At 40.0% G+C, this 21,052-nt stretch overlaps 2 protein-coding genes across 3 annotated transcripts in view; one reads left to right on the top strand and one right to left on the bottom strand.

Moving 5' to 3' along the window:
• MCMBP (minichromosome maintenance complex binding protein) overlaps positions 1 to 17,661 on the top strand; it is a 44,546-nt gene extending 26,885 nt beyond the window's left edge. The window contains exons 7-16 of one of the 2 annotated variants that reach the window (XM_046655413.1): positions 680 to 831; positions 2,576 to 2,676; positions 5,743 to 5,915; positions 6,281 to 6,404; positions 7,565 to 7,682; positions 11,137 to 11,302; positions 12,236 to 12,369; positions 13,518 to 13,682; positions 15,277 to 15,365; positions 15,770 to 17,661. In XM_046655413.1, the coding sequence (XP_046511369.1) occupies positions 680 to 831; positions 2,576 to 2,676; positions 5,743 to 5,915; positions 6,281 to 6,404; positions 7,565 to 7,682; positions 11,137 to 11,302; positions 12,236 to 12,369; positions 13,518 to 13,682; positions 15,277 to 15,365; positions 15,770 to 15,896 (1,349 nt within the window). In that variant the 3' untranslated portion in view covers positions 15,897 to 17,661. Of the gene's footprint in view, positions 1 to 679; positions 832 to 2,575; positions 2,677 to 5,742; positions 5,922 to 6,280; positions 6,405 to 7,564; positions 7,683 to 11,136; positions 11,303 to 12,235; positions 12,370 to 13,517; positions 13,683 to 15,276; positions 15,366 to 15,769 lie in introns of both variants that reach the window. The other variant, XM_046655412.1, reaches the window with a different exon arrangement.
• Positions 17,662 to 18,311: 650 nt separating this feature from the next.
• INPP5F (inositol polyphosphate-5-phosphatase F) overlaps positions 18,312 to 21,052 on the bottom strand; it is an 83,958-nt gene continuing 81,217 nt past the window's right edge. The window contains exon 20 of the mRNA XM_046655411.1: positions 18,312 to 20,574. Within this exon, the coding sequence (XP_046511367.1) occupies positions 19,425 to 20,574 (1,150 nt within the window). The 3' untranslated portion in view covers positions 18,312 to 19,424. The remainder of the gene's footprint in view (positions 20,575 to 21,052) is intronic.

Genomic DNA, 21,052 nt, shown 5'->3' with positions numbered 1-21,052 from the left:
TAAATGGAATCATATAGTATATAAACTTCGTCGATTGGCTTTTTTCATTCAGCACACTTCCCTTGAGATCCAGCCAGGTTTCTGTGTGTATAATAGTCTATTCCATCTTATTGCTGAGCAGTACTCTGGTATGGCAGGCTTTGTTTTGATTCTGACTAGTTATCAGCCTTAAACTGTGACCATGTAACGGGTAGAGGCTATCTTTTAATCATCTTTGTATCCCCAACAACTAGTCTGATTCCTGGTACGTAGTGGATATTAGTGTTTGATAAATGAATTTATTGCTATATAGTTTTATTCTGCTTGGTAAGTAGACAAAAGTTTGTTCTACCCAGGTGGTTTTGTTGTCAGTAGACCGTGTATTCCTTAGGGCAAAGATGTCAAAGTAACCATATTAAATATTAGAAATACTTCCGTGAGATTTGGTGGGGGAATTTTGTTGCCATTTTATTGTAGGGGGAAAAACTGTTAAATTTTCAGGTTTTCCTAATAATTTTTGCTTTCTTCATAGGTCAAAGAGCTTTGTTAGTATGTGTTATTTCCTTAAAAACTGTAACAACTTGAAGTTTGCAAGCTCAGAAACATCATTTATATCAAACTTGAAAGCCTCTTTAGGAATGTTCTTTATCTCCAGAAGGCCTGAGAAATGATTAAGTGCAATGCTCTCCTTTGAATTTAGGGAGTGTTGGTGGTCTTCAATGGTGTGGAGAGCCAAAACGTTTAGAAACTGAAGCTTCTACTGGGCAACAACTGAACTCGCTGAACCTCTCTTCTCCTTTTGATCTGAATTTTCCACTGCCAGGAGAGAATGGTCCTGCATGCCTTGTGAAGGTAATAAAGCCTGTCGCAGACCTGACGTTGACATAGATGTGTATGTGTCTCGGAAATTAAAATGAAAAACTCTTAGCATTTGTATTAGTTTTTTCTTTCTGCTGTAACAAATCACCACAAACTTAGTGGCTTAAAACAAGAAAAATTTATCACCTTACAGGCTTTAAGTCAGAAGTCCAACATGGATCTCCCTGGGGGTAAATCAGGGTCTCGCAGGGCTGCATTCCTTCTGCAGGCTCTGGGGGAGAATCTGTCTCCTTGCCTTTCCAGCTTCTCAAGGCCGCCAGCATTCCTTAGCTTGTGTCCCCTTCCTGCATCTTCAAAGCCATCAACAATGCATCTCTCTGACCATTTCTTCATAGTCACGCCTCCCTCTGACCGTAGGTAGGAAAGATTCTCCTATTTTTGAGACCTGGGTGATTAGGTTGGGCCCACCCAGGTAATCCAGGACAACCTCCCCATCTCAAGGTCCTTAATTTTTGCAAGTCCCTTTAAGGTAACATATTCACCCGTTCTGGGGTTAGGATGGAGATGTCTTTGGGGGGCCGTTCTTCTGCCTGCCACAGCATTCTTAAAGAATCAGAGACTGTTTCAAACATAAGGTGGAGCAGCTTTTTAGTTCATGTCTACTTCCTTCCTGGATCACTTCTCACTTCCTGATAGCTACTTCATTTTTACCCTTCTTCCCTTATCAAAATCCATTTCTCACTTGGATATAAAATAAAATAGGAGAAAAAAATCTGTTAGTAGTTTGTTCTCCTGTCTTGCTTATTCTAATTTTTTAATCCTGATAAATGAATAACTGATGCAAGTTTCAGAAATAAATGATCATTGAGAATTCCATTCGTATTTGTTGTGATTTTCACTTAAATGGCACTTGAGTTACATAACACGGGGGCCAGATTCATGATATTTTTCTTGCCATGCCACAGTTAGGTCTTGCCAGTAGGAGGCTTGATAGTTATGAAAGTCCATCACGACAGACAGCTCTGGAAGTTTGTTTTTTTATTGTGAAAAACATGGTGGCCATTTTCAGTTTTGTGTTAATCCTCTAATGTTGGATAGTCTGTGAATAACCCCAAAGTTAGTAAGTCTGGGCTTTTTTCCCCCTTCTCTTGGTGTGGTTAATAGATTTTGACATAAGATGTTTCTTTTTTTTTTTTTTAAAGATTGGCACCTGGGCTAACAACTGTTGCCAATCTTTTTTTTTTTTTTCGATTTATCTCCCCAAACCCCCCTGTACACAGCTGTGTATCTTAGTTGCAGGTCCTTCTAGTTGTGGGATGTGGGATGCCGCCTCAACGTGGCCTGACGAGCGGTGCCATGTCCGTGCCCAGGATCCGAACCCTGGGCCACCGCAGCAGAGCACACAAACTTAACCACTCGGCCACAGAGCCAGCCCCATAACACATGTTTCTAGTTTTAGTTGACCATCATCCTTTGGGAGAAGCCTGTTTTTTGGAGTAGTGTGGTATACTGAAAACAGACATTGTCTAGGAGACAGGAATTCTGTGTTTTAATTGTTAACTTATTTGCTAACTGGCAGAACGACTTTAGGCAAGTACCTTACATCTCTCAATCTCAATTTATGAAATAAAGGAGTTGCTTTAAGGTCCATTTCTTGCTCTAAAATCCTAAGATATTATTCTTATTATTGTTATTACTTTTACTTCAACACTGACATCTTATGCTTGCTTGGTATTACGTAGTCCTAACAGCGGGATTTTGTGTGGTCTCTTGTTAGGTCTATGAAGACTGGAATTGTTTCAAAGTAAACGATATTCTTGAGTTATATGGCATACTGTCCGTGGATCCTGTGCTAAGTATACTGAATAATGATGAAAGGTGAGTTTATTTGCTTTCTTTGCTAACTTTTAATTTTGATATAATTTCAAACTTTCAGAAAAGGTGGAGGAGAGTTAGAAAGAACACCCTTTTTCCCTTTAACCAGATTTACCAGTTGTTTAATACTTATGCCCCGTTTGCTGTGTTGTTCATTTGGGGTCTCTTGTCTACACAGATTTTTCTATACATACATGTATTTTTCTGAAAACACTTGACAGTAAGTTACGTACAACATACCTACATCATACTCTAACTACTTGAGTCCATATTACAAAGAACAAAGACTTTCTCATATTTAATCAGAGTACAGCTATCAGAATTCGGAGATATACCATGAATACACAATACACTAACCCATAGGCCACACTTAATTTCACTATTTGTCTCTGTCATGTTCTTTCTGGCAGGCTCTTTTTTATCAGGTCCAGGATCCGTAGGCTCACTCATTGCACTAACCTGGAACAATCCTCACCGTTTCTTTTATCTTTCATGGCCTTGACACTCTGTTTTGACTTAACAAAAAATTCGTTTCTCCCAGTTCTGGAGGCTGGGACGTCTGAGATTAAGGCCCCGGCAGATGCCATGTCTCGTGAGGGCCCATCTCCTGGTTTGCAGATGGCTGTCTTCTCTCGGCCGTCTTCTCTCTGTCATCTCGCATGGCAGAGAGCAGAGAGCCTGGACACTTTTGAAGAGTACAAGCCAATTATTTTATAGAATCTCTCTCAGTTTGGGTTCGTCTGATGTTTCCTCGTGAGTAGATTCAGGTTCTGCGTTTGACATGTGATGTTGGTTTTTGGCATTACTGGTGATGTTCATTTGGATCACTTGTTTAAGGTGATGTCTACCAGGTTTCCCTCCTATAAAGTTACTATTTTTCACTTTTTAATTGACGAGTAATTTGAAGGGAAATACTTGAGATGAGTAATTTGAAGGAAAATACTTTGAGACTATGTAAGTATCAGTTTCTCATTTAACTTTCACCCACTTAGGATTCTTGCTTGAAGCTATTATTACTGTGATGGCGATTTTCTGTCTCAGTCATTCCTTCTACATTTATTTATTCGCATTCTACTGTAAGAGAGATTTCCTTTCTCTCCCATTTATTTATTCAAGTAATTTATTATATCAGTATGGATGTTAATCTGTTATTACTATTTATTGTGAGACTCAAATTTTCCCACATTTGGCTAGTGGGAACCACTTGAAGAAGGCTCTGGGTCCTTTTTGACAACCTTATCATTTTTGAACATATATTTTTTTACATATTAAGCTACTTCAGCCTCATCTTGTACTTGCCATGCTCCATCCCCAATATCAGCCATTTTTCCAAGGAAGACCAGTTTTTTTTTAGTCCAGAATTCTATTAAAAATCGAGTTCTAAGTGCTGGTCTGCTCCTTGGTACTGGGTTGGCATTGCTACTGTGCCCTTCTGGTGGGCAGGGCTAGGATACGCGCACACACACATATGTATATCTTTCTAAGTCTGTATATCAGAAACCATGAGTTCACACCATATTTCTGCTTCCAGTTCAGCATCATGGGTGTCAGTTCTAGTCTTCCTCCTTTCCGTATTTGTAACTCCCATTTCTAATAGAAAGAAACCTGACTCCCATTATCCTCAGTGTATTCCTTTGCTCAGCCCTACAATACACAGAAAGTAACTTCAGAATTGTAGCCCATGCCACTGCAGAAAACAAACCTCGTAACTAGAGTTCAGTGTTCGTTTGCGGTTCTTTGTGTTTAGAATGAGGGTGCAGAATCAGAGTGCTGTGTTCCGAGGTTACTGTGTTCTTTCCTCAGGAAGTATGTGTTTTTTCACATTTAAAAGATGCAAAACAAAAATTTTAAGCAACTGTAAATAAATGTCAGTAGCAATTCCTTAATAAGAGTATATAAAACCGCTTGTTTGGCTGTTTCTGCGATTTTCCTGCTTTACTGACTTCGTTTATGGAGGCAGCTTAGGGCACAGACTGAGCCGGATGGCCTGGGTTGGTGTCCTGGTTTGGCCACTTACTGTCTGTGTAACCTTAGGCTTCACTTCTGCGGTGCCTTGGTTTCCTCATCGTAAATGAGGGTGGTTGTGCAGCTTTAATGAGTTTGTGTGCAAAGCAAAGAACATGGCCCAGCGCTGGGTGCACACTCTGGAAAGATTGTCCTTGTCGTTGTCGTGTTTAAGGAAGACGGTAGTATGAATTGATTACTCTGTAGAGTCAGTCTGTAAAGTCTGAACATCTAAAAACATTTCAGTCATTTATTTCAATCATCTCACAATAAATCTATCATCTGCTAATTTATTTAGCAAATCTGAAGAACTCACACTTTATTATACTGCTTGTCACTATTCAAGTGAGGTATATGTAAGAATAAAATTTAGGAAAGAAAAGTAGCAAGATAGAGATGAATGGATTCTCCACACACTGAATAATAGATTCCTGATGGTTTTTGAGACATGCTATGACATATTTGATGTCCTAGTGAGAGCTCAATAAAGAGTATCTGTGTTTTGTTTTGTTTTTAGGAAGATCAGCCCTGAGCTAATATCTGCTGCCAATCCTCCTCTTGTTTGCTGAGGAAGACTGGCCCTGAGCTAACATCCATGCCAACCTTCCTCTACTTTTTTTTTTTTTATATATATATATGTGGGACACCTACCACAGCATGGCTTGACAAGCGGTGCCATGTCCGCATCCGGGATCCGAACCGGCAAACCCCGGGCCGCCGAAGCGAAACGTGCGAACTTAACCGCTGCACTACCAGGCCGGGCCCAGAGTATCTGTGTTTTGAAATAACTCAAGTGACATACTATATCCCATTTAGTGCAGTGACAGCAACTGAGTAAAAATGTTATTGTTCGTGAAGATTAGAATACATACATTATATCATAATATGACGTAACTAGCCTGAAATCTGTGCGATGTAATGAATGAGGAGCCATTTCCTGTTCTTTAAGGAGGTATGCAGATGGAACTGTTGTTGGCTTGGTCTGATTTGCTTTTCAGAGATGTATAGTATTTTACATCTGTCCAACTGAGGCATCTATGAAGGGAACCTTTATCCTCTCCGTAGGGATGCCTCTTCGCTCCTGGATCCAATGGAGTGCACCGACACAGCTGAGGAACAGAGAGTGCACAGCCCTCCTGCCTCCTTGGTGCCAAGAATTCACGTGGTTTTAGCCCAGAAGTTGCAGCACATCAATCCGTTACTGCCTGCTTGCCTTAACAAGGAGGAGAGCAAAACCTGTAAGTGTAAGTGCTGGAGCCTCCTGACCCAGACTGCCACCCCGTGTGTGCGGGAGTGGCCCGTGGCGTGTGCTCGCGGTGGAGCTGCGTCAGGTCCTCGTTCGTCAGAATAAGTTTCCCTAATGATTGCCATTTCTTTGCCCCGTTTTCCTTTATGTTAATTCTCTTCATTAAAATGAGGCAAAAGCACGTGTCCAAGCCGTCGTGGTGTGAAGATTGGCATCGCTTGCTGGCCAGTGTTTTAAGTCTGTGCTGGTCGCCTGCTGACTTGCAGGGCTTCGTTCCCTAGAGTTGTTTTTTTAGCCTGAGACACTCGAGAGGAACTGGTGCATGTGTTCTGAATCTGGTCTCCCTTCCTTCTCCAGTTGTTTCAGGTTTCATGTCTGAATTGTCTCCAGTCAGAGCAGAACTGCTTGGCTTCCTCACTCATGCCCTCTTGGGAGACAGCCTGGCTGCTGAGTACCTTATATTACATCTCATCTCCACAGTGTAAGTGCCCTGTTCCTCATGGGCCTTAAGGGAGGTTTGGGCTTTGTTGGAAGTGGAAAAGAGCGGGAAGGTTTCTGAGGTGATTTGTGTGTTTTAGTCTACGAGACTCAACATCAGGTGGTTTTTCTTCAGAGTAACAAGTGTTACACCAAGTCACAAATTCCTTTGTCACCTTTTCTCAGTTTCACATTTAGCATTTTGATTATGTCTTCTTAACTTTAAGAGCCAAAATCAGATAAAGAACCTGGCTGATGAGTAAAATGAGCTATTTGGTCTTTTTTGCATTCTGACTTCCTGTGTCTTTACACTTCCTGAGGCTCTGTCTGCAGACGGTCAGCGAGGTCCATCGTGTGCACGTCTCACTTGTGTGAGGACATGAGCACCTCTCCCTTTCACTTCACTCTAGTTCTCTGTTTCCTGATTTCAAAAGTAACATGTGTGCCTTCAACAAGTTCCAAGAGCATAAAGAAGAAAACAGAAATTGTTTGTAATCTCACCACTTAGAGATGATCGCAGTTATGACACTTTGGAACACGTTCGTATCCTCTTTTCTTGGTTACGTACGTATACACCCTACATGGATCTTACCATTTGACTTATGCTACACGTTCTCCCATCATAACTCTTCATGAACTTTTTATGGTTGCACAGTATTTCATTATAGACACTTGTACCATTTCCCTACATGTTAAGTTTTTCTCTATTATAAATAACACTGCAGTAAACATCTTTGTCCTGTAAATCTCTCCTCTGATAGGATTTGAGATAGTAGTACGTAATGATGAGAGCACAGACTCTGGAAACAAACCGTCTGTGTTCAAATCCCAGCTCTTCCACTTCCTGGCTTATAACCTTGGGCGTGTTACTTAAAATTTCTGTGCCTCAGATTTCTCATCTGTAGAACGAGGATAGTAATACCTACATCGGAGTATTTGGGGATTAAAGAGAAAGCGTTTAGGCACTCACAACAGTCCCTGGCACGTGATCAGCACTCGTGTATAAGTATTGGCTGTTATTTTTATTGCTGTGATTCTGATAAATAACCAGAGTGATCTGCTTTATTTTTAATGACAATATTAAGCTAATTTTTCTTTGTTTGCTTTCTGATGGAAATCAGGAAATCACCTGAATATCTTATTGGTTGATCTTTTTTTTTCTAGATATACAAGAAGAGATGTTCTTCCACTAGGAAAATTTACTGTTAATTTGAGTGGTTGCCCGCGGAATAGTACCTTCACAGAACACTTATATCGAATTATTCAACATCTTGTTCCAGCAGTAAGATCAATATAAATACGTATTATAAACCTAAGCACACTTTTAAAATCCATCTAATTGTCTTTCATTCAACCCAAATATTTAGCTTTGAGATTTTAATAGACCTCATTAAGGGGAAACAAAGCCTGCCAAATTCCATAATTTAATATGCACTCCCCCCTAAACATGTCACTTTTATTGCCTTACCACAAATTTCTGTAAGTCTCCAATTAATGTGATTGCACTAACTCCCTTAAAATTGTACTCTCAGTTAATGCCAATTTGTTTGTGCAATTTGGTATCCTTTGTGCGCATTAAAATCTTAAATCTAAATAAACTCTAAATTATAGGACCATAGTCCTTTTAGCTGAGGTAATAAAGATCTGTGGCTGCACTGCCCCGATTTTAATGCCCGTTTGGAAAGCTGCGCCACCTCTGCTTGTCAGGGCGCCTGAAAGGCAGTGTTTGTGTGGTGGGGAGATCTTGGGAACGGGGGAAGTGGTTTCTGACTAGTAGTGTGACTGGCGATGCTGGTTGCTTCTTGCTTTGGGAGTGTAGTGGTCGCAGTGGATCATTCTGGTAACCAGTGTTTCTTGAGTGTCTGTAAGCGCCAGCCGTCTTCTAGGCGCGTCAGAGCAGCGGTGGACCAAACAGCCCAGCAGTTCTCACTCCCCTCGACTCAGTTTACTCTCTTAAAAAATTATGGAGGACTCAGGTGTGCTTTATGTGGGTTGTATTTATCATTAGTTTACCATATTAGATTAGAAACTAAAAATATATCAACATATTCATTGAAAATAATAAATAGCTTGCATATGAACATAGTAAAATATATTTTTTTATAAGGAGACATTTCTTTCCCCTTTTTTTGTTTTTTAAGATTTTATTTTATTTTATTTTATTTTCCTTTTTCTCCCCAAAGCCCCCCGGTACGTAGTTGTATATTGTTAGTTGTGGGTCCTTCTAGTTGTGGCATGTGTCATCTGCTCAGGGTGGCTCGATGAGTGGTGCCATGCCCGCGCCCAGGATTTGAACCAATGAAACACTGGGCCGCCTGCAGCAGAGCGCATGAACTTAACCACTCGGCCACGGCGCCGGCCCCAAGTAAAATATTTTTATAAAAATATTTTCCCAAACAAAAAAAAATTAATGATAAAAGTTGACAAAAAAATTAGTGATAAAAGTGACATTGTTTTACATTTTTGCCAGTCTCTTTAACGTCTGGCTTAACAGAAGACAACTGGGTGGATGGTCATGTCTGTTTCTGCATTCAGTCTGTTGTAATATGTTTTCACTGAAGCATGTTAAGGAAAGCTGTCCTCACGCGCATGGCAAAGTAGTTGGCGAAGGAAGGACTGATTTAATAGCCTTTTCAGATAACTGGATATTATTCTTTGATACTAAACCAAAACTGTCCATGTAGCATTCTTTTAAAGGATAGCTGTAAGTGTGAAACATGAAATCTTATCTTCAGTGAGTTTTTCCTGCTCTGCTGTAGTAAATTCATTGGCCCATCTTGCACGCTGAATGGACCTTTTATCCATGCATGATTTCGACTCATAAACCCCATAAAAGGGTCTTGGCAATTCCGTGGGAGTTCCCTGGACCACATTTTGAGAATTACGGAAATAGGTTTTAAATTATTGTGGTGGAGGATCAACAAACAATAAGTAAATATGTGGTCTGTCATTGAAGTGCCATGGGGAACAGTAAAGGCCCAGGAGAAAGGGGATCTGGAGTGCGGGGCGGGGCCGGGGGAGTTGCTGACGCTTACAAGCGAGGTCAGAGAAGGCCTTACGGTAGGGTGGAGTTCAGGGAGAGACTGGATGCAAGTGTGGGAGCAACCGGGCAGCTGTGTTGGGGCAACTGTCCATCCTCTGCGGGGAGCACAGGTGCAGAGGCTCTGAGGCAGCAGCGCGCCTGGCATGTTTGAGGAACAGGGAGCCTGGTGTGGTGGATGCGGAGTAAGCACTAGGGCAAAGGGTAGGAAGTGAGGTCTGAAAGGCAGCCCAGGGCCAGTCAAAGCTGTGAGGCCAAGATTTAAGTAGCACATACTTAAGACACAAATGATACTTTTAAGTATGAAAGAGTTATTCGAGGAAGGTGCTCAAGCATGGTGTAAGGTATTTCTTTTTTTCTTGATTTTTGAGGAAGATTAGCCCTGAGCTAACATTTGCCACCAATCCTCCTCTTTTTGCTGAGGAAGACTGGCCCTGAGCGAACATCCGTGCCTATCTTCCTTTACATTATATGTGGGACACCTACCACAGCATAGCTTGACAAGTGGTGCCATGTCCACACCCGGGATCCGAACCGGCGAACCCTGGGCCGCCAAAGCGGAACGTGTGCACCCAACCGCTGCACCATCAGGCCGGCTCCTTTTTTGTTCTTTTTATTCTACATCACTTTGTTGTGGGTTTGTTTTTATACTGTTTCATTTTTACCATATCCCACTCCCTTACATTACTCTCGTGTTTATGTCTAGCTGGCCCTAAAGTTTTTCTGAACACTTGCCTCTTGAAGATCTTGTTTAGTTTTCACAACAGATTAAGGATGAGTGGCCTGCTTATGCTCCTATGGAGCTAGACACTGCTGTGCCACCCTTTAGTTCAACAGGCTCTGCTGCTTTAGGGGTCGTTTGCTTGCGCCTGTGATGTGGTCATGTTCCCCCCCTCCCCTTTTCTTTGAATTACGGAGCCAAAGTACAAAAGTCCTCTAAATTTTGAAAATATGTCTTATCTCTTCCTTGACACCCATCTCCACCCCTGCCACACGTACTGCTTCTTAGGCTGGAGTGAGAGAAGAGGAGAGGGAGGGGAAAGCCGGTGCAGGGCGCTTGAGCCGCTTGAGCCTGGTGCGCTCAGGGAGCTGGGGAAGGAGGTGCACGTAGGTTAGGCAGACATTCCGCTCTGGTGAGCCCGGCCGCAGAGGGAGCACGTGGCCTGGGTGAGTCCCGACACCCACAGCACTGGCCACAACCCAGCCTGCTCTGTCTGCTCCTGGGTCTTTCTCAGAACACTTTGTTCAAAGTGTGCAGGAGTCGATGATGCATGAATATGATGTTAATTCAAGGAGCATGGAGGGAAATTAAGCTTCTCTCTCCCCATCTGGATGAGTAAATAAACATTTTATTTTCTGTTTTACTACCTGTCATAGGTTAAAGACGTTAAGCTTTTGGGTATTTGATATATGTTTCTCACTTGTCTATCATTTGTTTCTGGTTCACTGGTAAAATTAAAATTAGAAGAATACGTAACAGAACAGTTGAGATAAAGCAGCTCATAGAATCAGTGAAATTCTTATTTAGGCTATACAGATGATTTTTGCTTCTAAGAGCTCAAAGAAACCATGAGACCCCTCCCTTAGAAATTGATAAGATCTTTCTTTCCGTATAAAACAGTGTTTAACCCCAAATAGCCATTTTCTTGAAACGGGCAGCTTGGTTCACTGCTCACTGAGAACTTTCTCTGTGCAGTCTTTCCGTCTCCAGATGACTCTGGAGAACATGAACCATCTGAAGTTCATCCCCCACAAGGACTACACGGCCAACCGCCTGGTCAGCGGGCTCCTGCAGCTGCCCAGCAACACTTCCCTCGTCATCGATGAAACGCTCCTGGAGCAGGGACAGCTAGACACCCCAGGTGTGTGCACGGACACTTCCCTTCCGGTTCTCACCTCCCACTAAAGCCACACTGGTAATGACTTTTTAAACGAAGAACTGTGAACAAAATTCACATTTCACAAGTTTTTAAGATAAAGCCTTGCCAAATGAATTTGGTTGAAGTGGATATTGTAAACTAATAAATTGGGTACATCAACTGTATTTTGTCGTAGTTTATGAAAATAGTACAATGATAGAACAAGTAAGTAGAAAGTAGCTTTTTAAAGGCTTTGGAAATTTTGCCTTTGGTCATATATTACCTCAAAAGAAAAGTGTAGAAAAGATCTAATAAAACATTCTTTGCCAAAGTGTGAAGTTTGAAAATTTTTTCAAAGAATATCTGAAAAAACTACTTCGTAGACTGAATGGTTTTAACTGACCTCAGTTGCCGGAGGTGTTATAATAATGTTACAAGGAAGCAGATTGCTTTGTGTTCAAATGAGAATAAAGATGACATTTTGCTGGTTAGAAGTTCAAGAGGTAAAGAAGAGTTAAAAATCATGTAGACTGGGTACCTTTAGGGCAGAGGTGAGGATAAAATCATTAAAATTCATAACATTATTCCTATGTATAAACATAGTTTCAGTTCTGCCGTATTATTTTAGCCCCGTGGACACACCACAGAGAAAGTCATCATACTGACTGGGAACCTCGTTTAACACCTAGCTGCACACCACATGCTACTAATTAGATTTGGGGGTGCCTCGGCCCCAGAACCCTATTTGTCTAGCTTGACAGATACTGTCTGTGCAGCCTATTACCTAATGAATATTTAGCTGAGTCAGTTAGACAGTGCCTCATAGACTTTTTTAAAGCAGTAGAAACCTCATATCTTAGAACTACTATCAGCAACACTAATTTGTTTGGGTGATTAAAATCAAATCACTGAAAAATCACTGTCTTGCTTTTCTAGGCGTGCACAATGTGGCTGCCCTGAGCAACCTGATAACTTGGCAGAAGGTGGATTATGACTTCAGCTATCACCAGATGGAATTCCCCTGCAATATTAATGTTCTCATTACTTCCGAGGGGCGATCACTCCTGCCGGTACGGCGGGTCATTTAAAATGGAGGGAGGCTACCTAGGAGAGAGATCTATATTTTTGTTTTGTTTCTTGGTAATGCTTATTGTTAATAAGTTAAACTTGCTTAAAAAATTGTGGCTGCTGATTGTTAATAAGGGAATTGATTATTTTGCTCCTGCCTTGGGATGAAGAACCAGGTATCAGCAAATCACAAAACAAAGAAGAAAGGTGTTGATAGCAGAGACTCCCACCCCGAGGCCTGGAAAGTAGAAGCTGTCTGTAAATTGCCTGCTAACATCCAGACCTTTGTTCTTGCTGCCTCTGTCCTATTGTGTTCTGCCCATCTTATGTGAGAAATATTTTAGAGTTCCTTTTAAAATGTTCCTAATCACCTGGTAATCATTTTTATGCTTTATGATGAAATGCTCTGGTAAGTCATCAGAGTGACTAATGAAGAAAGCTTTCAATTCTGAGTCTTTTAATCATGAAAAATACGCCCAATTGTGTAAAAGGTATATAGTGTCTCTGTATAATAGTGTTCACCTGTGATTTACGAGAAACCACCTGTGAATGAGAATGAAATGGCCCATTGGTAAGTTTTCTGTGGGAAAGTGTGATTTGCTTTATGTGGTTTCTAGAAATGCAGTTCAGTAAGATATAGAGTACACATTACATGATTAAGGAAACATCTGAAACATTGTCATTAGCTGCTTTTTCGAGCTTGGCTACCTTTTTTTGTAGTTTACTGATGCCACTGAGGAAACATTCTGACTAATCAAGAAAGGGCTAACTTTTGTAATTGTTGCTGAGGTAGTTATACTGCAAGGAAATTAGTGTTAAAAAGTGACCTCCCAGGGCTGGCCTGGTGGCATACTGGTTAAGTTCATGTGCTTTGCTTCGGTGGCCCGTGGTTCGCAGGTTCGGATCCCAGGTGCAGACCTAGCACTGCTCATCACGCCACACTGTGGTGGCATCCTACATTAAATAGAGAAAGATTGGAACAGCTGTTAGCTTAGGGCCAGTCTTCCTCAAAAAAGAAAAAAAGTGACCTCCCCCCATAATAAATAGTATTTTCTAATTCCCTTAGGGGCTGATAGAGATGATGCAGCCTCCTGAAAATTTAGATTAATTTAGGAATTTGGAAAATACTGTGTACTATTTCTCTTTTTAGGCAGATTGCCAGATCCACTTACAGCCACAGCTCATTCCACCAAACATGGAAGAGTACATGAACAGCCTTCTCTCAACGGTGCTGCCTTCTGTGCTGAATAAATTCCGCATTTATCTGACCCTTTTGAGGTTCCTGGATTATAGCATATCTGATGAAATAACCAAGGTATATTTAAATAAAGCATTTCCCTTTGTTGAATTGTAATATGTAATCAATTTCTATTTACTGTAATTACTGATAAGGTAATTTTGCTATTTGTTTTCTATGTCTTGTCTTTTTTGTTCCTCTTTCTCCATTATTCTCTTCTTTTGTTTGAAATAGATATTTCTAGTGTACTGTTTTAATTTCCTTCTCTTTTCTTTTACAATACTCTTTTCCTCAGTAGACGCCCCAGGGGCTACAACTAACATCTTAACTGTAAGCATCTAATGCCAGTTTAGTCACAGTAGTATCCCATGCCTTCTCTTCTCCTTTGTGCTTTATTGTCATTCAGATTACATCTTTATACATTAGACATCCATCAACACATTTATAAGTATTGCTTTTTGCATTTATCTTTAAATCAGAGGGGGAAAGTTATAAAGAAAAAGACATTGACACTGCTTTTCCTAGTTACCTGTGTAGTTACCTTTACCAGCGATCCTCCCTTTGAAGTAACTCCTTCAAGTCACTGTCTAGTGTCCTTTCATTTCAGCCTGAAGAACTCTCTTTAGTATTTGTTGTAGGGCAGATCTGCTTGTGACAAATTGTCTTAAGTTGTTGCTTATCTGGAAATATTTTGACTTGTTCACTTTTGAAGACTAGTTTTGTTGGATGTAGCATTCTTGCTCTATAGGCTTTTTCTTTCAGCACTTTGAGCATGTCCTCCCACCACCTTCTGGCCTCTATGGTTTCTGATGACAAGTCAGCTAGTTTCTGATGAGAAGATTCTTTGTACACAATGCATCATTTTTCTCTTGCTGCTTTCAAGAGTCTGTCTTTGGCTCTTCACAGTTTTAACTGTGATGTGCCTAGGTGGATCTCTTTGAGTTTATCATACTTGGAGTTTGTTGAGCTTCTTAGATGTGTAGATTAACGCACATTTTGGAGAGTTTTCAAGAAATCTGGTAAGTTTTTAGTCATTTAATTTTTTCTGCCCCTTTCTCTCTCCTCTACCTCTGGCATTCCCATTATATGTATGTTGGTAAACTTGATGGCGTCCCCCAAGTCTTTGAGGCTCTGTTCATTTTTCCTCATTCTTCTTGCTTTCTGTTCCACAGACTGGATAATTGCAGTTACCCTATCTGCAAGTTTGCTGAATCTTTCTTCTGCCTGCTCATACCTGTTGTTGAGCCTTTCTACTGAATTTCCAGAGTTTTGAAGAAGCTGATTTTGATCATTTTTGCTACTGTTCTTTTTCCCTTTAATGGTGGAGAGAATTTTCAGAGGTCTTTGCCATTTTCACTGATGTCAACTTTTCCTTGTGTTTAAAGGCATCGTGTTTGCTATGCAGGTGGCTGACATATCTGTTTGCCTGGCCTTCTCAAATGATTCTGGGTTTTGTTATTTTGTTTGGAATACTTCCATCGTAGAATTATTTATATGTGTAAACTTTGGTCCTCAGTCCCTTCACCCATACTATCTCATTTGTCTGAGAGGCAGGGCGGACTTCATTTTTACATCAATCAAGGGACGATGTTACTTTCCTTTTCCCTACAAAATGCAATTGTCATTTCTTCATAGGGAATAGTTCTTAAGTCAATGTACTCTTTTGATAAAGGCAGTTGAAGATGACTTCGTGGAAATGCGGAAGAATGATCCTCAGAGCATCACTGCTGACGATCTCCACCAGCTGCTCATTGTAGCTCGGTGAGTAGTGTGTGTCCATGATTGCCTTGTCAGTAAGCTGTGGATAAGTCTTCTAATTTATTTAGGAATAACTGAGGCAGACTTCTAAAAATGGAAACGAACACTTTCCTTTATGTAAAACACCATGTCAAATGGCCCATTGACAGGGAATGTGTTTGGCCAGTGATCACTTTAGTGGAACAGGCATGCTTCTTGTTCTTTAAGCCTCAAAGAGTGCATCACCCTCCAAATTTGACTCTTAAAAGATTCGTTTGTACAAGTCTAACTTGGCTCTTGACTTGTCTGTAGCTAGCCGGGCAGTTTTGTCTCCTAGCCCAGTCTTCCTTGGTCTTGAAAACAGACAGATAAATCAAAAGGTATTCTTCTAGGTCTGGACTTAAACTTGTTTCTGTCTTTCACACCAGGTTTCTGTCTCTCAGCGCTGGTCAGACAACGCTGTCAAGAGAACGGTGGCTGAGAGCCAAGCAGCTCGAGTCTTTAAGAAGAACCAGGCTTCAACAACAGAAATGTGTAAATGGAAATGAACTCTAAAGATCTGATACCTATGAAAGAGTAATGGGCAACTTGTAGCCACATTATTGTAAAATTCAAATATCATTTATACCCGTTGTTTTGTAGATAATTTCTATCAAAAACCAATGACTTTTCCTGAAATCAAGCCTGGTAACATCTGAAGTTTATATAATAATATTCAGTAAGGGCTTTTACCTTACTGATTTTATGGAGCTTTTGAAGTTTGTTTTATAATTATATAAATTAGTAATGATGTATAAAAATGTATTTGATATTAAAAGTTTAATATTGATAATGTTGCTGATTATACCATTTCCTTAGCTTCAGCTAAGTCATAGGCCCAACTCTGTTGAAATGCTAATGACAAATACACTTGAAGAAAATTGTTACAATTCCTAAGTCAGAGGAATTGTTCACTTCAGATTTTTATGTCTTTCCAGTTAACAGTGGGTCTGAATGTGTTTGGTGGTCCAAGTTTGGGGAATGGGGTGTACTTGCCATTAATTCACATAACCATGTGAAATTCTGTAGTATCATTTCCCAAACATTTGACCATAGCAGCTTTTTTCCATTTCACAGTTGTTAACAGCCTGCAAAATTACCTTTTTTCATGGCAGTGGTTCCCAGACTTTTGGATTTCATGGACCAGTAATATTTTGTAAAATTTGGGGGACTGACAGGGTTGCCAATTTATTTTGCCAAGTTATCTGAAGAAATCACTGTATTATCATCACCATTTCTTTTTTCATAAAAGGACAATCTCAAAACAAGAGAGTCCTTTAAATTGAATAAATGTAGCTTTTAGAAAAAAAAATACTATATTGTCCTTAATTTTCTCATTTCACCCCAGTGAATTTGGGAACCACTGTTTTATGGGAGTCACTTAAGGGGGCTGCCTTATGAAGTTGTTTTGCCCAAATATGAAAAGAGCAAAATAGTAAACTTTTTTTAAAAAAATGCCGCCTTTAGAAAAAAAAGGTTTTTAATTCTTTTCCTAATAAATGTCATTTAGTTGCTTTGATGATTGTACTGGATTTTGAATTTTATAAGTTTACCAATTAGTTCCAGATGTGTTAGATCAAGTACCATTATCTGCTAGTCCAGGAACTCCCTGGTCAAACTGTAGCTAGGTTTTCCCCAGACCAACTAAACACTTTTATGTTAAAACTGTAAAGGAACAAAAATATCGACCCATAAGCTAGAAAGTGAATTTATATAGTATAACAGTGGCATCAGGAATCTTTGGAAAGGTTAGAACACTACTTTTTTAAGCTATCAGTGATTATATATAAAGATTAATTTCTTTTAGTCAGTAACTTACTTAGTTGGAAACATTAGCGATCAGTTAAAGGATTCCTTAAATTGCCCCTCCCGCCAAGGCCTAAATTGACATTGCTAACCAAGGAAACAGGGTCAGCCTTGAAAATCAAGGAATTTATTATGCCTGATGAACTGAAGTGAAAATTACTGGTTGTTTAACTTTTCCTAAATTCAAATCTATTTTTATAAACTAATGTAAATAATCTGTTTATATTTAGAATTCTAACTGGTTTTCATTTTTATAACTGATAGCCTAGACCTTCCTTAAAATTTTAGAAATAAAACAAAGGCTCAAGTGGGTTTGTAAGAATAAAATTCAGCAGAGTAGATTAGCTACTGTGTTTATTGTGCCAACGTGAACTGTAATTTACCAAAGAGTTCATAATTTGCTTGGTCTTGCAGAAAAGTTCCCTTGAAAGGAAAACCCTCTTCCAAATAAATAAAACTTCCCAAATTACCAGTATTTTGGGCTGTTTTTCATGAATTATGAGACTCATCACACATGATCTTCACTGTGAAAAAGATCCTGTGTCCTCTTGGTGGAAAACCCTTACTAGAGGTAGCCTTAAATACGGGAGGTGTGCAGCCTGGTGTCGCCCTACCGAAGCCCCACTCAGGGAGGCAGGAGATTGGAATGCTGGGTTTCAGAAGCCCGTTTCTCCCTTGTCTATACACGTGGACATTAAAGTTTGTTGGCCTAATGCAATGGCAATCCTAATGGAATGATCAGGAAACTGGACAGACATCTCTATTACCCTGATTGGAACTAAACATTGCCGCCTTTAGTTTTCAAAAATCACTTTAGAACTAATTTCTGTGGTGCTTAAACACATTTTCTCTCATGTCGTGGGACACAATGTTTTCAAGACCCAGAAAAAACCTGGTAAGAGTAGAATAAAGCACTCAGTTTCAATATTTGGGTTTTAAAATTTGATGGTCTGTGATCCATTTCATCATTTTTAAAGTCATAAAAACACTTCAAAAGAGTAAAATATTTGGAAAGGGTGGGACCAAGTGTTCAGTTATAGCAAACTTACCTTAGGAATTCTTTAATCTGATTTAAAACCCTTCTCTTTAAAATGTTATTCAAGGAATTTTCATACACACTGTCACTTTAAATTACAATGGTATTTTATTTAAGTCACCAGATTTGACACTTCAAAAAAATACTACTAATAAATAACAAAAGTGGAAACACTTATCAAAGTTACAACAGACAATGTTTAGCTGAGAATCACTTCAACGGTAAGGCTATAAAGATACTAGACAAACCAATACTTGTTTGGAATAAAATATGCAACTTTCTTACTGCACAGGCTTATGGAAGAGGCCCTGGTTCCATGGGGTCAGGGTTACAGTCATAAAACCAGTTTTAGCACAGGCGTGCTCCAGACTAAATTTTCAGTAGTTGTGACAGTCTACACAAGATGTTAAGGACTTACGTCCCCTGCAACTTGAAGCCTGCCTTCAAGAATTACCAGTATCCAATAAATGTACCTTCTTACATTCTGGAAAAAATAACAAAAATTTAATAGGTGCTGATATTCATATCTCATGTCTCCGGTTTTCTGACTGACAAGTCCTAATGCTCCTAGATTCTAGGATGTACAAGGTGGCAGAATATTTTTAACTCAAAGTAGAATATGGGGAAAATTAAGATCAAATGGGCATGTATTTCTTGACTGTAGTGCCAATAACCCTCAACTCTTCATAAGGAATCGTTAAGCTATCAAAATTAAACAAATAGTTTTTTATATTCAAATGCTTCTCCTTACCAGTAACACTTTAGTCACTAAAAACCTTACCTTGTAGAGGTAATACACAGAAGTGAACAGAAAACAAATTATGAAAAATGCTAATCCCCTAAACGTATCCACATCCATCCTGTAAGTGTCTACTTCATACATTCCACCCACCCCCCCCCCCCCAAAAAAGGTTCAAGTTACGTCCCAAAGTAAGCTATTCCTGCATTACTTTCAAAGAGAGAAACTGCTCTGTAGTGTATAAGCTACTCAGGTCTACACATTTTAGGATGATGCACTCCTGTCGTCCTGGCTTTCAAATTTGGAAATCTGCTCAGGTTCAGACTCCTTTTAAAACCTTTCCCAATAAACAGAATTTGTGATCCCTAGATTCAAAGACAGTACAAGTTAAAGTAGCCTAATACGTGAAACCTCCCTTTTTGGATTAAATAAAAGCCACAGGAGGATTCTTTGTGGCTAAAAACTAAATCTGAATTATTCGTGTCTGGCATTGTGTAAATATATTTTTAAGTTCATTTTGCTGGACTTCATTAACCACTTCAGGTTCCGCAGGGCTCTTCTGAACCTTTGCCACTGCAAAGTTTATCCCCTGGGTTAATCCAGCTTGGGTAATATTAGCAACCTGGACCATGGAACTTCGAATCTTTGCAAAGGGAGAGACTGCTCTGCTGCTGCTCTCTGGAGAAGGAGTTACATGAAGCCCTGTCTCAAGTTCAAGCATGCTGGATCCGGAGCCGGGGGTCTTTTGAGGTAACACTGAATGTGCTGGTTCAACCGACAAAAACTGTGGGCCTGTTGCAGAAAAAGACACATCTAACTGAGATGGTCGAGAAGGTATCTGTTCCACTGATCCTGATTGGGTTTCTTCATTAGAAACTTGATTGGTCATTCGATTTCCTTCCTCACTAGCCTGCTGAGAAAGAGACCTGGTTTCCGAGAGCTGGGTGATTTTGTTTTGTGCATCTTGTACAAATCTGTGGCAGTAAATATCCACAGGCTTGGCAAAGCCAGTCAGTATGTGTATGTTGTCAGCTGAAGGACTTTTCTTCAAAGGAGACTCATGGCCTTTTCCAAGCCCACTTCCATGAGCAACAGTAACCTCTGAAGGAACGTGAATGCTAATATCAGTGCTGCTGACAGACTGGGATCGACTGCCTACTCGAGGTGCTGAAGCAATAATACCACAACTAGGCAGAACATAGTCAATTGGGCCTACATTCTCTAAGGAACTAGCTAGCTGCCTGTCTTCATCAGACTTGGAATTTGGGAGGAATTCATCAGAGTGGTATGAGTCATTATCTGAAGACATTTCCCCATCAGACTCTGCCTGGACTTTATTATCCATCACACCTGTGTTTTCCATGGTTTCAAGATTACTGTCTGATTTCCAAAGATTTACTTTTAAGTTTGGTTTTAGAAAGTTAACTTTCATTTCAGGTTTTGTAAAGTTTCCTAACTTTCGCAGATTGCCAATATTTACATTGGATTTGGTCTGTTTCACTTTCTGATTTAGAGATGAAAATTTGCTCAGTAAAAATTTTTTTCCCTGGGCCAAAGAGCCTTGGTTTTGAGATCTGATGCCAATGATGTCTTCATGAGGTTTACTGCTCTTCCTACAAATCAGAAAAGAAAAATGTTAATTCCCCATAGAATTCAATATACGAGATCCAATTATTAATATAACTGAAGACTTGGCTATTTAAATTGGCCCCAATTTCTTGAAAACAGTGCACTGCTAATTGATAAATTCTGATAACCCCTCTGAGCTGATGCTAGATTGAGAATAGCTGATGCTCTTGTCCCAGAGAAATATGTGAGCTATATATGTAATTTTAAATTTTCTAGCAGCCACATTAAAAGCATGTTAATTTTAATAGTATTTTACTTAACCCAGTATAGACAAGATATTGTCACTTCAACATACAGTTGTCCCCCGGTATCTGTAGGGGATTGGTTCCAGGACCCCCAGGATACCAAAATCCACAGATGCTCAAGTCCCTTAGCTCAGCCCCCTGTATCTGTGGGTTCCACATCTGCAGATTCAACCAACCATGGATCGTAAATACAGTACAGGAGAAACATAGTACACGA

Source organism: Equus quagga, chromosome 2 (genome assembly GCF_021613505.1).
Source record: "Equus quagga isolate Etosha38 chromosome 2, UCLA_HA_Equagga_1.0, whole genome shotgun sequence".
NCBI lineage: Eukaryota > Metazoa > Chordata > Mammalia > Perissodactyla > Equidae > Equus > Equus quagga.
The sequence above is the reverse complement of the archived record's forward strand: the minus strand, read 5'-3'. Positions and strand labels throughout refer to the sequence as shown.